This window comes from Taudactylus pleione, unplaced genomic scaffold, assembly GCF_031769625.1.
Source record: "Taudactylus pleione unplaced genomic scaffold, aTauple2 ptg000690l, whole genome shotgun sequence".
Taxonomy (NCBI): domain Eukaryota; kingdom Metazoa; phylum Chordata; class Amphibia; order Anura; family Myobatrachidae; genus Taudactylus; species Taudactylus pleione.
The window spans coordinates 2,976,889-2,992,615 of NW_028285092.1; the positions used below are offsets into that span (position 1 = coordinate 2,976,889).

Consider the following 15,727-nt stretch of genomic DNA (forward strand, 5'->3'; position numbering starts at 1 on the left):
CCTCCTGACCTCCTCATGCAATCTGCTTATCCACTATAACTATGCCATACCGAACAACACAGCAAGATGACCCCTCTAATCGACCTCCCCAAACCTTGAGGCTTGGTGCAACTTTGAATAACTCATTGTCTTTTTCTCTGAAGTTTAAACTAACCTTTCCATAATTGTTATATTGCTTTCACCCTTGTATCCAGCCCATTTGTGTCACGCCTGTCTGTCTGCCCTTAGAATGTAAGCTCTCAAGAGCAGTACCCTCTTACCTCATGTGCTTCTCCTTCACTTAATTATACTTTCATATACAACAGTACCCCACCCTTGGTTGCCGACACCATGCTGCTTATCTAAGTGTTATGCAGCAATGTATTAATCATGTATCTGTTCTGCATTGTTTGTACTGTTAATAACGGTTTTCTTGTGTGCTCATTTGTTTATGTACATTGTAAGGAGCTGCGGAACTCTTGTGGCGCCTTATAAATAAAGTATTAGAGCCTATGTTCCAATCCAGCCACTAAAATATACTTATGCCAATTGATTGAAAGGTTTTTGGTAGTGATTGAGCAACAAACATACATTTAATTTTGATGTATTAGTAGGGACTAGTAGACCAATATGACTGGTTCATTCTTTGTCTCCTGCATATTACTTTTAATCCACTGCCTCACCCTCTACCCCTATAAATTGCTAATTGTGTACTAAAAATTAATTTACATTCCCTTTATGGGGAAGTCTGAGTCGGAAGTAGTTCCATGGCCACAAAACGAGGGTATTAGAATGCTGTGCATGCGCAGAAGCAACTATAGGCAGCAATGTTGTGGTCGTATGCATGTCTTATGGCAACGTCTGGGAGTGTTGTGCATGTGTAGTTAGAGTTCCATGCTATTCTGTGATGCACATACAGAGAAGAGAAGACTGTTTCTTTCACCCAGCTTGGGGTAGGTACAAGTGCCAATACTAAAGATGAAGGTTGTGGCTATGGATGCAAAATAGTTGGCAGTGCAGCTTCCCTCAAAGACCTACAGATACTCATATCTGCCTTGCACCCATCCTCAAGAATCTCTCACTCAACCCAGACTCACTCTCTAACTACTGCCCAATCTCTCTTCTCCCTTTTTCTCCAAGCTCCTTGAGTAGATTGTTTATCTCTGACTCACCTCTATTTCCACTCCCTTCTTAACCCTCCACTATTCTTAAACTGCCCTCACTAAGGTCACCTGTGGCCTTCTCAACTGCTAAAGTTGAAGGTCACTTCTCCATTATCAGTCTTCTCGACCTATGTGCAGCCTTTGACACTGCTGATGACCTGCTTCTGCTTCAATCGATCTCTACGAGTCAGCACTCTCACAGAACAACTTTTAGTTGAACTGATCATTCCTGTCACCCAAACAACCATTTTGTGTTTGCCTGCATTATTATTATTATTATTAATCTTATGATGCAACATGATCTTATGACCCTCTCAAACACTCCTATAAGTTGCTCTGGCACATCATAAGTGCTGTGACCTGCCAACTAGCAGCATTGTGGAAGTAACATTTGGTTTGTGTCTTTCTAACCATGGACTGAAGTTCAGCTGTACTCACACTACTGTAAGATCTTGTTATTATGCTTATGCTCAACTCAATAAGAGACTGATTGGGATAATGAGAATGCTTCAAAACATATAAATGAATAAAATGTATTAGGATGCGGTTTTGTCAAGCTGTCTGCCTATATTGTGAAAAACAGTTACCTAGACAATTAGGGAGTGCATGGCATTTTACAATGTGTGTTAATGTATTTACCACTTGTAGTATTTTCAAGCCTTGTATGTGAGAAGCTGCTATAGAGTTAAAAGAATGTTAGAATTTCATTACATTCTTTAGCCCTTTAATTTCCATGCAGCCTTCGGACAAGACACGAGATGCGTTTAAAATACAGACAGAGGGGATTCCAGCAGTCATAATCCGGATGCCTGCACCCCAACCGCCAGAATCCCTAAGGTAAGTAGCGGGGTTAGGGGGGAGAGTAAGCATTAGGCACTAGGTGGAGGGTTAGGGGTTGGCACTAAGGGGGGAGAGTTAGGTTTAGGGTGCTGAGAGGGGGAAATTAGATTTAGGCACTAGGGTAGAGGTTAGGGTAGGGATAGGGGGATGGTTAGGATACCGACCGACAAAGTGTCGCTATTCTAACCCTGTCTGGATGCAGGAGTCGGGATTTTGACCGCCCGGCTCCCGATCGCCGGCATACCGTACCCATCCCACAAGACACATTGTAGCATTTTTGCTATGTGCTAGTTGAACTAGAATATCAAAGTGCATTTACAATTTTTGTTATTATGACATGACTTTCTTTGGTAGCGTTTAAAATGAAAAGCTAACTTAGATGTAAACAGCAAAATACTACTTTCTATATTTAAGGCTTGTAAGCGTGTGTGTGTGTTTTCTATACATTACTTATTATAGTGTCCTCCAGTATGTCAAAATACCTTTTGGGAGGGGGGGGTGGGGAGGGGGAGCCACATATATTTTGCAGTAAATTTCTTGTTTGCTGTAACTGGACATGACATACTGGGCCTGATTCAGAGCCGGACGCTCTGAACGAGCGCCCGCTCTGAATCAGGGCGTTTTTTGTTTTTATTTTGTGCGGCCTCCTGGACGCTCGCATAGCTGTGGATTACCACCCACAGCTTATGCAAGCGTCCATGATGATGGTGGCGATGGTCAAGACCATCGCCACCATCGGGCTTGCGACGAGACCCTTGCGGTAGGGTCTCGTTGCCGCAAGCCCTGGAGTGATTTTGGCTCTGCAAACAAAGAGTATGGTGGTCGCTCACATCAACTTAATGACATTGCACAGGTGCTTGTAAAGGGCGGGGTTAACACTGAACTGCAGCAAAATCAACAAAAATACTTGAATCCTACAAAATAATAGAATAGTCCGAATAGTGCCATTAGGAGGTTTCTGGGGTACATTCTAGGTGAGTCTGCTCTCAGCTTATACATGTACTGTTATTATGCAGTACATTCATTTGTAATTATATGACCCAGAGTGGGTGCTACTATTAGGTAGCAACAATTATTTTGGGGTGAGCGTTTGGGCGTGGGGCCCCCGAAGTTGCTCTGGCTGGGCCTTTTTTCAGGGCATCACCACTTAATTCACATAGATATTTTTTATCACCTTTCTATTTGTTTGTCTATTATTTATGTAATTTTAACCCCTTACCATTAACACTTATTGATTTATCTTTACACAACTATACTTTACACTTCACTTTCACCTTTTTTCCCTTTTTCGTGTGATGCCCTGGGGATAGTCCTTGGCTGGATTCTTTTGGGGTTCCCTGCGTCTCGGACGTGAACCCCATAATGTTAGGGACGCTGGTATAGAGGAGCCTTGACGTTGGCCCAGCGCTTATTCATATATTTGCAAATGTATGTAACCAATACCTCTGAATTTCTATTATTATGTAGGATTCAAGTATTTTTGTTGATTTTGCTGCAGTGTGCTGGAGGGAAAATACCTTTTTTTTCTGTAGTTCAGTGAATTTGGGTCTATCAGAGCCAAACTCACTCCCACTGACATCACTAGTGATGTCAGTGGGGCCGGCCCCAAACGGTAGGCGTTCCATGGGAACGCCTCCGTCAGGGCAGCCACGCCCCCGGCACGCCCACCAAAGGGGGCATGCTGTCACTCACCATCGACAGCACGCCCCCTTTGGTGCGAGACCTGGAGCGACGGCTTCCCCGTCGCTCGCCGGGTCTCGCGCATGCGCACGACGGAGCTCCCTCCATCGTGCGCATGCACACTCGGGCACCATCGACCCGCTTGCGAGCGGGTCTGAATGAGACCCACTGTACCATCTCCACTTAAATCTGAAAGAGGTACTGTAACACTTTTTTTTATTGTACAAGAGTTAGTCAGTCTTTTCATATCCAGTAGCTCTCTCTTTTGCTACGTACATTCAATATAACACGTGACAAAGTAGCTCCAGGTGTATAGTTACGTGTAGACTAGGTCATCATCAGGTTTTGTGGATTAGAAACTCTCTTGAGATTCATAGAAGGAAAATGTGGGTAGTGGGTCACATTCTTTAGCCTGGTTGTTACACATTGTACCTTCATATGTTAAACTATTTTTGTTAATAATTGGCAAGATATTTCTCAAGTCTTTAGAACAGTCTTGCTGCAATGGCTTTTGGATGACAGGGATCAAGGCACTACTACAAAAAACATATTGGTTAGTAAAATCTGTAGATAATGACAGAAGTAGTATGGGCTAATTGGAAACAGGCTTCACAAGGAGTTTTACCGGTGGGCTGCTTGGTGCAATTGATATCTTTTTTTGTACTGCACCTGGTCCTTGAGGTCTGGACTGCCAGGACAAATATACGCTTCAGAGTGTCCATCCCCTCGAAGGCCACCTTAATACATGAGCAGAGTGTATGTGACCAGGGCTGATTTGTCCTTCTCCATTCTCCTCCTCTGCCCCCAGTGGCCTCACCGTATTTGCTAATGTAAGCCTAAAATTTAGCATTATTTGGTTTACATGAGAATTCCGTGGGAGTGGAGTTCGGGTGACTTTCATGCAGGATGAAGGATATCATGAAGGATACTACTGTCATTTAAAAAATCTACCTGGCTTTCCACCTATTCACATTGATTGTGATATTGAATTTTAGTATTCATTTTTGATAACAATTTTTGTTGTTTTCTCCACTATCATTGCGAATCATTGGTTCAAATAAGAGACATTTGCATTTTGAGGTTATCAAGAAACCCACAGATACATACATAATCAGCAGGAATAGGAGTGGCGCAAGGTTATGTTACTTAATTTTTTTTCAATTTTAAGTGGGATATGAATCTGGGGGTCTTGTGATTACAAAGGTACCTGTGCCAGCCCAGCTGTGATGGAACTGAAAGTTCCAACACACTTTGTCAACAGTATGTACTGGATGTGCAGTTCTCTGCAGCTGGAGTGCCCCTAAACAATCAAATGCACTGAAATCATCTCATCGTTACAGTAGTGTTTATATGCGATACCCTGACAATTTAGCAGTTTCTTGTCAATTTACTTTTGCAACTACTTGTCCATTCACATCAGTGCCTGCCCCAGCAGAGCTTACAATCTATATTCCCTACCACATGCTCACACACATATACACACTAGGATTAACTTGTTGTTGGGGGCCAATTAACCTACCAGTATATTTTTGGAGTGTGGGAGGAAACCACGCAAGCACAGGGAGAATATACAAACTTCACACAGGGCCGTAGTGGTAAGCGAACCCTCCTCCTCAGTGCTGTGAGGCAGTAATGCTAACCATTACACAATTTGTGCTGCCCACAGGTTAAATGTATTGTTAGAAATCAGGTCACATAACTAAAGAAAGCTACATAGACTGATCAGTGGTGAACTTCCCATGCCTAGGAGTGCCATTTGTTGGGGATGACGCTCAAATGTTTATTCAATTACTGTCAATCCAAAATTTCCCCATAATATTTCCACTGTAACGTACCATACCCCATGTACAGTGGAGTGCGGACAGGTAGAACATGCTTACAATATGGCACAGTGGAAACAGTTTGTAATTACAGAGAAATAGATGAACAAATCAGTATGCATCCAGGTCAGAAGGTTGGTCAATCAGAAGGCAGGCCTGGACGGTGCCTGCCCAGTTATCAGAGACATGGTAAAGAGGAAATAATTGTTTATGTACTGGGAAATATCAGACTAAAAGACTGCCACCAGATAACTGTTTTTTTTACAGTTAGTGACAATAATAAAACAAGCAACTGAGTTCAGTTCATTTCAGATGAAAGGTCATAGCTCATGTCTTGTTTTATAATTTTTTACACTGTCATTTCAACAATTTTGGGCTTATAACCTAATGGAGCATACACACGGTCAGATTTATCTTCAGTGAATGAAAGATCTGCACAGAATAGGTGATATATTTCCAATCCCTATTATTGATGAGTATATATTTCTCCAATTGTTCAAAATATATTGATAATCTATCTACATACTTGGGATGTGGTGCTACCAAACTCATAAATTGTGTCAAAGAACAAGAAAGAAGAAAAGATGAGTCGTTTTGGTGCACTCTGGGAAATGATTCACCGTAATGATGAAATAGTAATTCTGGAATATCTTATATAATAAAATATAACTTTTATTAATAATGTTCTAAAAAGAAATGTTTGAAATAAATGAACAGGCAAAATAATTAAAAACTATATATTGAGAGTGAATAAAGTATAGAAAAGTGAAATAAAATAAGTAGCTGTGACCAGGTGTGTGTGTGTGCATTCATTAATCAAAACCTGTTATTGGTCGTGGATATTCTCAAATTGAGAAAAGAGAGGAAAAGTCTAAATCTAATATGATATATTGATATATAGTGGGGTAAGTATCCGAGTTATTGCATCATATAATATCACTTGAGTCCAATAGGCAGCAACTCAAGAGACAAAATGATTACCCCTAGTGTAGTATATTCCTTTCTGTCGGATGCCGAAATAAAATTAATGTTGATTCAATGGAATCAGTTATTGAAGGGCTTTATCATGAAAAAATCACTGTCTAGTAATATTTATCTTTCTTTTCTTCTACTGTATTTTGTTTGTCCTTGTATTGTAATAGTTGGTTTCTCTCCACATTTTTGAATTTATTGAATGCTAGGTCTATTGTGGTTATGTTGTACCTTTTTTCCTCTAATTGTGCTTTTAATTTCTGTCCTTGTTCTATGTAATCACCTACTCTCGAACAATTCCTTTTTATTCTTTGGAACTGGCTGACCGGAATACTGTTAAACCAACCAAACAGACCCATAAAAAGAAAACTAGAAGGGGATACAGAGGAGGAAAGAAATACCAAAAGACATCACTCAAAACAAGAACACATAAGGGACAGGGCATATTCAACTTGAGCAGCATGGAGCTCACCAAAGAACACATATCAGTTCTGGACAAAGGCCTAAAATTCGCTCCAACTACCAAACCAAATAAGTTTAACACTTATTTGGATATACATAGGTTTACTAGAAAACTGACCCTAAAAAATTTTTTTCAGAAGGCTCCATCAATTCAACATGTACCAATATCTGATATGTATCGACACACCGACTTTAAACCTCAATCACGTTTTTACCCCACATACATAGCAGGACACCATATAAATACTTTTACCAGTTTATTGGAAAGAGATCTTTATTCACTTAGTGACAACAAGCTTAAACAAAAACAATTGAATATAACAAAGAAAGAAAATGAGGCACTACAAGATCTTAAGAACAATCGGGAGATAATCATTAAACCAGCAGATAAGGGAGGGGGTATAGTGATTTTGGACAAAAACACTTACCATACAGAGGCTATGAGAATAATACAGGATACTACAACTTACAAACACCTCAAACAAGATCCCACACAAGAGTTTCAGGAACAGTTAAGAAAACATCTTAAAGAAGGCTTGAACAAAGGGATCCTTACTATTAAGGAATTTGAATTCTTAGATACACCCCACCCTGTAATCCCGGTATTTTATTATTTGCCTAAATTGCACAAGGATCCACTTAATCCTCCGGGTAGACCCATCATTTCGGGTATAAGATCTATGTCATCCAACTTGTCACAGTATGTGGATAGTTTCTTACAACCGTACGTAAAAACACAGAAATCATATATAAGAGACACTATCGACATCCTATGCAAATTGAAAAACATTAAGTGGCAAGGGGACTACTGGTTAGGCACCAGTGATGTGACCTCCTTATATTCAGTCATTGAACACTCATTGGGGATACAGAGCGCTAAAAACTTCCTTGACCATGATCCGTCAATGACACCAGAACAGGGTGACTTTATTACCAGTAGCATTATGTACATACTTACACACAACTATTTGTGGTACGATGGCGAGTTTTATTTGCAGGTGACTGGGACCGCTATGGGGACGAGGTTTGCGCCGAGCTACGCGAATCTGTTTATGAGTCATTGGGAGGACCAGTACATATGGGCTAATCGCGAGCTCGACGCAAACCTCGTCCTCTGGACCAGATACATAGATGATGTCTTCTTCATCTGGCAAGGAGATGAGGCATCATTGCAGCTATTCACCAATTACATTAACAAAAATAATCATAACCTCCAATTCACCACCAATTTCAGTAAAACACAAGTAACGTTTCTTGACCTTAACATCATTATTGCAGATAATCAGATCCACACCAATACCCACCATAAACCCGTAGATGTAAATAGTTTTATATTGGCTACTAGTGGACACCACCCAGACTGGTTAAACAGTATTCCGGTCAGCCAGTTCCAAAGAATAAAAAGGAATTGTTCGAGAGTAGGTGATTACATAGAACAAGGACAGAAATTAAAAGCACAATTAGAGGAAAAAAGGTACAACATAACCACAATAGACCTAGCATTCAATAAATTCAAAAATGTGGAGAGAAACCAACTATTACAATACAAGGACAAACAAAATACAGTAGAAGAAAAGAAAGATATATATTTTGTTACGGATTATAGTAGCCAAGCCAATTGTGTTAGAAAGATCATTAATAAACACTGGCCAATATTATTTCAGGACCATACTCTAGCTGAAGTACTACCAAAGGCCCCCAAAGTGGTATTCCGAAAAGCAGCAGACCTCAAAACAAGATTGGTCAGTAATCACATAGCCACAACCAAACCCACGCAAGCCACTCTTACAAGCTTATGGGGCAACCAGAAGGAAGCTACGAAAGGAGGTTTCTATTTTTGTGGACAATGCTCAGCGTGTACCACTACAGGAAAAAGGGCCACGAAACCTATACGCACTATCATTTCGACATCTAATGGTTTTAAATGGACCATTAGGAACAACATGACCTGCTTTAGTAAGGGAATTATTTATCTATTAGAATGCCCCTGCAAAAAACAATATATAGGACGCACCATTCGCCCTCTAAAAATAAGATTGAGTGAACATATACGGAACATTAAGGCTGGATGCGAAGAGCACCCAATCTCCCTACATTTCAAACAATACCATAACTCAGACCCCACGGGAATAGATTTTGCAGCATTAAAACTAGTAACACCGAATTGGAGGGGGGGTGACCGCATCAAACAGATTAACAGAGAAGAATTGAGGGCTATGATCACCATGGATACTTTGACCCCCAAAGGTCTAAATATAGATAACGAGGTGAGGTCTATCATATGTGACTGATTACATGTCACAATACATCTTGTAATAATCTTGAACAATCCTCTGCACACCTAGTTACTTATAGGTACCTGTTGTCCATACATCAATTCCATTCACCTTTTACGAAGACAAACAACATTCTTCCAAAACACCTATTTGCCAGGATTGACACCAACAGAAGGGGAACACTAGACCCAGCATGTGACTAGAAGCAGAGGTGAAGCGCATTTAAGAGCCACTGACAGCTAATGTATGAGGCCACCATTAGGGAAAATATTTGCATTTTAACAGTGAGATGTCTAGCAAACGAGATTTGCAGATTTACTATTAAGTACAATGATTGACATATATGATACCAATCCGAGAGACTAACGAGAACCAATCATGATGAGAGGCGGGGGTTCGCTACACATGATATACCCTGCCTACCCTACACTTATCACTTATACTCCCAGAGGAAGACCACAAAGTGGTCGAAACGCGTTGGAGGACATTATACCCGCATATTCCATGGTTAGACCTATCCAGCAATAGATTTTACACTGAGACCTGAGACCGAACTTGAGCCGATCACGTGACCGGCGAGCTACACGTGACACAGCAAACACACCACCCGGAAGTATCAGGGAACTGAGGACGCCGCACGCAAAGCAGGAAGAGGAGACTGAGCACGGGAGGAGAAGGGATCCAGCCACACGCAGCATCAGGACAGGTGAGTCTCCGTACGGAGGGGGACGCGGGCAGTGATCGGGCACGGTTGACTCCAGCTTTTTCCCCTCCAGTGACAGGGGACCACCAGGGTTAGCATCCTGAGTGTGGGATAGGTCTTTGGTTAGATACATCACCCGCTCGGGAACTAGCCGATGGGACCCAGTCCGGAGTCCCTGCACTGACCTACTGTGTGGTATTTTCTCCTACCCGGGCAGAAGACCAAGCACACCTGCAATAAGTTATTTCTACTTTATTATTGACTTATTACATAGATCATCTATTTACAACAGTTCACAGCAGCAGATTAATTCACCAGCGGGACGCCGCTATTGGACATAATTTACTTTCATCCTCGGTCAATAGGGTCTCATTATCATCTACATTGTGCTGACGGACGATCTGAGCACAGAACATTTGTGGTTGCTACTAGCAACATCATATACCATCATTTGAGTCTGTCCTACGGATTCAGCAGGCGACTTTTTCTTATTGTTTCATGTGATTATATTGCATAATTTATAGTAAAGTTTTTTATATCCATAATACCATCTACTTTGATTCACATTTATATGGGCACATCATTTTTGATCTATTTTCATTGATTCCTACGCTATACAATATTGTTCCATACCCTCATTGGTTGAGCGCCGATTGTATCCTCCCCTTTTGTGATATACTTTAAGAGGGAAGACACTCCCCCTTTCTTACTATCAGCAGCTCACCACAAACAACTAGTTAAGAGCCCAGTGCGCAGTGTTGTATTTTTTGTTTGCTAGTAATATTTATTATTAGGGCTGATTACTGCCCGATTTTAGTATCAACCCAAATCAGGTTGGGATCCCTGTAGTTGCTATATATCAGCTAATCTCATAAATATATAGACCAAGAATATTTTATCAGGATAATGATTCCTAAAGAACCACTCGTTAATTGTAGTCAGTGTATGAACACTGCAATAGGGAGGGTATCATCTGATAATGATTACCAGTGTATTAAGAACTAAGTCTCCCTCTATCATGCACTGTACTGATGTTTAAATGTGCATATAGGCCCTGATTCAGAGCCGGACGCTCTGACCAGAGCGCTCGCTCTGAATCAGGGCCCACCTCCATTAATATGGAGCGTCCTCCTGGACGCTCGTATAGCTGTGGGTCACCACCCACAGCATATACGAGCGTGCAGGATGATGGTCGCGATGGTCTTGACCATCGCGACCATCGAAACTGCGAGCAAAAGCCTGCGGTTGAGTTTTTCAACCGCAAGGCCAGGAGTGATTTTGGCTCTATCAGAGCCAAAATCACTCCCACTGACATCACTAGTGATGTCAGTGGGGCCGGCTTCAGACGGTAGGCGTTCCCATGGGAACGCCTCCGTCTGGCAGGCACGCCCCTGACACGCCCACCAAAGGGGGCGTGCTGTCAGTCAACATCGACAGCACGCCCCCTGTGATGAGACACTCCGAGCGAAGGAAAGTCCTTCGCTCGTCGGGTTTCGCGCATGCGCACGACGGAGCTCCCTCCGTCGTGCGCATGCGCAATGCGGACCATCGACCCACTTGCGATCGGACAGCCGCTCGCGAGTGGGTCTGAATGAGGGCCATAGTCCAGATTAGCTGACTGATTCCACAAATGTGTGATATATATTAATTGGAGGTGACACTGTGAACCCCGCAAACAAAATGGTCTAATAATACAGCTTTGATATAGGTTAGCTGTCACTAAGATCGCCGCTGAAATTTTGCGGCTCTATTAATTGTTTAGACACACAGTGAAACATAGGGCAAATTTAATAAACAATAGAAAACATTTTTCAACAGATAGTGTTCACTTTATTAATGATGTAAGTACTGTGTATAAATAATCCGTTTAATCCTCCGTACTGGTAATGTTTAATAAAGCATATGTATCAGTCACCTAAATGGTTAGTGGAATGAGTGGATAATATCAGGTAATCAGGAATCGTGTTGAAAACTCCCTGCTAGACATATGGAATCATGATAATAGCGCAGTATTGGCACACATAGTCTCCTAGGAAAGCTGCTGAAATATAGCGGCTCTAATAAATGTATTGGTATTCTCTGTTCCCTAGTCGGAAATACTACAGCGCTAGGTCCCTAGCGTGCCACGTGTGTGTGTGTGTGAAATTGGAAAAGCCTTCTGTGTAGTAATGCCGATTGTATAACAAAGTTATGCCGATTATGTAACAGTGTTACAATACACCATCAGCGTTTGTAGTGAACTAACAATATTCAATGGTGCCGCATAGTTTAAAAGCACCTCCGAGCAGGGAATAGATAACACAGCCCCTGAATAATCTTTAGAGCTGCAATATTCGACGGCGCTGTAGTATTTCCGACTAGGGAACAGAGAATACCAATACATTTATTAGAGCCGCTATATTTCAGCAGCTTTCCTAGGAGACTATGTGTGCCAATACTGCGCTATTATCATGATTCCATATGTCTAGCAGGGAGTTTTCAACACGATTCCTGATTACCTGATATTATCCACTCATTCCACTAACCATTTAGGTGACTGATACATATGCTTTATTAAACATTACCAGTACGGAGGATTAAAGGGATTATTTATACACAGTACTTACATCATTAATAAAGTGAACACTATCTGTTGAAAAATGTTTTCTATTGTTTATTAAATTTGCCCTATGTTTCACTGTGTGTCTAAACAATTAATAGAGCCGCAAAATTTCAGCGGCGATCTTAGAGACAGCTAACCTATATCAAAGCTGTATTATTAGACCATTTTGTTTGCGGGGTTCACAGTGTCACTTCCAATTAATATATATCACACATTTGTGGAATCAGTCAGCTAATCTGGACTATGGCCCTCATTCAGAGCCGGACGCAATTAGCGCTCGTTCGTCCTGAAAATAGGGGTGGCTATTCAAATGAACCGTTCGCTGTTTGCGGTCTGTTCACGCCTCTAGGTCTGAACGAGCGAACAAAACTTGCGGTCGTTTTTTGGGAAACTACGCCCCCTGGCCGCTCGCATCCTACGTCATGTCCGCTATTTATTAGATCAATGCAGTACATCGAACAGGGTATGAACTGCTCGCTATTCTTGTGGTCGGTTTTTGCTACCACAATTTTGCGAGCAGTTCTGGCTATTAAATAACCCAGTGACGTGGTTAATGACGCTGCTGTTTTAATTATGCACACCCATAAAACGCCCATTTTGACCTTTAAGCACGCCTGCGTTCTGATATCCACTCCCCGTTTTCAAGCACCTTCCCCTGTTACCACCCACATACGCCTCATTCTGTCACTCAAGTTAGCAGGCATTCGCTATTTTGCGAGCACATGAATTTCGACCACACTGACTGGTTCGCGCATGCGTATAACGATCCGTACGCATGCGCAGTTGGCCAAACATCGCTCGGAGCGAACGAGCTGCCGCTTACGAGTGGCTCTGAATCAGGCCCTATATGCACATTTAAACATCAGTACAGTGCATGATAGAGGGAGACCTAGTTCTTAATACACTGGTAATCATTATCAGATGATACCCTCCCTATTGCAGTGTTCATACACTGACTACAATTAACGAGTGGTTCTTTAGGAATCATTATCCTGATAAAATATTCTTGGTCTATATAGTTATGAGATTAGCTGATATATAGCAACTACAGGGATCCCAACCTGATTTGGGTTGATACTAAAATCGGGCAGTAATAAGCCCTAATAATAACTATTACTAGACTGATTTTTTTTATGATAAAGCCCTTCATTAACTGATTCCATTGAATCTACATTAATTTTATTTCGGCATCCGACAGAAAGGAATATACTACACTAAGGGTAATCATTTTGTCTCTTGAGTTGCTGCCTATTGGATTCAAGTGATATTATATGATGCAATAACTCGGATACTTACCCCATTATATATCAATATCATATTAGATTTAGACTTTTTCTCTCTTTTCTCAATTTGAGAATATCCACGACCAATAACAGGTTTTGATTAATGAATGCACACACACACACACACCTGGTCACAGCTACTTATTTTATTTCACTTTTCTATACTTTATTCACTCTCAATATATAGTTTTTAATTATTTCGCCTGTTCATTTATTTCAAACATTTCTTTTTAGAACATTATTAATAAAAGTTATATTTTATTATATAGGATATTCCAGAATTACTATTTCATCATTACGGTGAATCATTTCCCAGAGTGCACCAAAACTACTCATCTTTTCTTCTTTCTTGTTCTTTGACACGGTCAGATTTGTCAGATCTGTCAGATGAACGATTTGAACGATTTTTACCAAAGATTTGAACGATTGAACGATTTTTGACTGCATTACAATAAATGGAAATCGTCCAAGTCTGACTGCAAACACATCAGATGTCAGATATCGTTACCTGACCATCGGGAATGCGCATCGTTCAAATCGTTCATCTGACAGATCTGTCAGATATGTCAGATTTTCCTTCAGATATGAAAGACTGAACAATTTTTAAATCGTTATAGTTCAGATCTGAAGGAAAAATCTGACCGTGTGTATGCACCATTATAATGAAAATAATAAAACTGGCGTGGCCATAAATGTTGTTAAGAGAGACTAGAAAAAGTATATTGCACATTGAATATCAGCGACCAATCTTCTTTCAATTCAGGAAATGCAGATTGCACAATTATTTACAGAAACAATAATGGAAAACGGCCATTGAAGTGTATTCACAAGAAAAAAAATATAAAATGTTCTTGTGCATTTACTTTGAGCAATACATTAAGGATCATTAGGAATTTCAATGTGCTCTTTTTTTAATAACCATTAATGTTGACTCCATATAGAATGAATCAGTCAGTGAATGAACAAATTTAGGTTTAATACATTAAAAAAAGCTTTAAAATGATCAGGCAATCAATACAAGTGTCTCATTTTGTTTTATTAAAGTAAGACAAATTGTTCAGTCACTGGACACGGGTTCATTTGCTGGCTTTCTGCATTCAAATCACTGGTAATTTCTGCACCTCTCCAGGTTTCTTGTTGTACAATTTAAACTAGTAGTACTTCAAATATTTTAAAAGTAGACCTAATAACCAAAGATTTATACAGGTTTCAATTGTTTTATCCTTTACATATACCATCCTTTTTATAAAGAGAATTCTCTTAACCATTCATCCACTGAATGACCCACCCTATTACAAAGCATGATAGTCTGAACAAATATTGCCAAAACCTTCACTCCCTCTCCAATTAAAAAAAAAAAAAAAACAAACAGTCTGAAGGTAAAACAAAAAACTTACCAGTGAGAAAAGAATCTACCGGCAACACTGGCATAATATGAGGTGTAGCTTGTGTTATAATGAGGTTTATCAGTTGAGGCTTAAAATTCTTTAGTGTAAGCAAAGCTCTTGCAACCAGGCCGGCCATTGAATGTCCAATAATCACAACACTCTGTGGGGGAAATTCTTGATTCTAAAGAAAACGGAAATATATTTTAATGGTCATTGATTAGTGTCACAGTCTTAAGTTATGGTGCATACACACGATCAGATTTTTCATCAGATTTGAACGATAACGATTTTAAAAATCGTTCAATCGTTCAAATCTGATGAAAAAATCGTTCATGTATACTACATGAACGATTTCCTTGTGAACGATGCGCGTTCACGTTTGTCACAGAACGATATCTGAGATCTGACATGTTTGCAGTCAGATTTGTCAGATATCGTTCTTTTTCTTCAGATATCGTTCAAATCGTTCACTGTTTCTGGTTTTGAACGATTTGGACGATTTTTGCACTGGTGACCACTCCCCAGCCACTCCCCGAGGTTCCATTTTATGATCAGCAAG

At 40.5% G+C, this 15,727-nt stretch overlaps 1 protein-coding gene across 2 annotated transcripts in view; it reads right to left on the reverse strand.

Annotated features, from left to right (window-relative positions):
• PGAP1 (post-GPI attachment to proteins inositol deacylase 1) overlaps positions 1-15,727 on the reverse strand; it is a 707,270-nt gene that overhangs the window by 588,923 nt on the left and 102,620 nt on the right. For both annotated transcript variants that reach the window (XM_088456228.1, XM_088456226.1), the window contains exon 4: positions 15,178-15,349. In XM_088456228.1, coding sequence (XP_088312354.1) covers positions 15,178-15,349 — 172 coding nt within the window. The remainder of the gene's footprint in view (positions 1-15,177; positions 15,350-15,727) is intronic.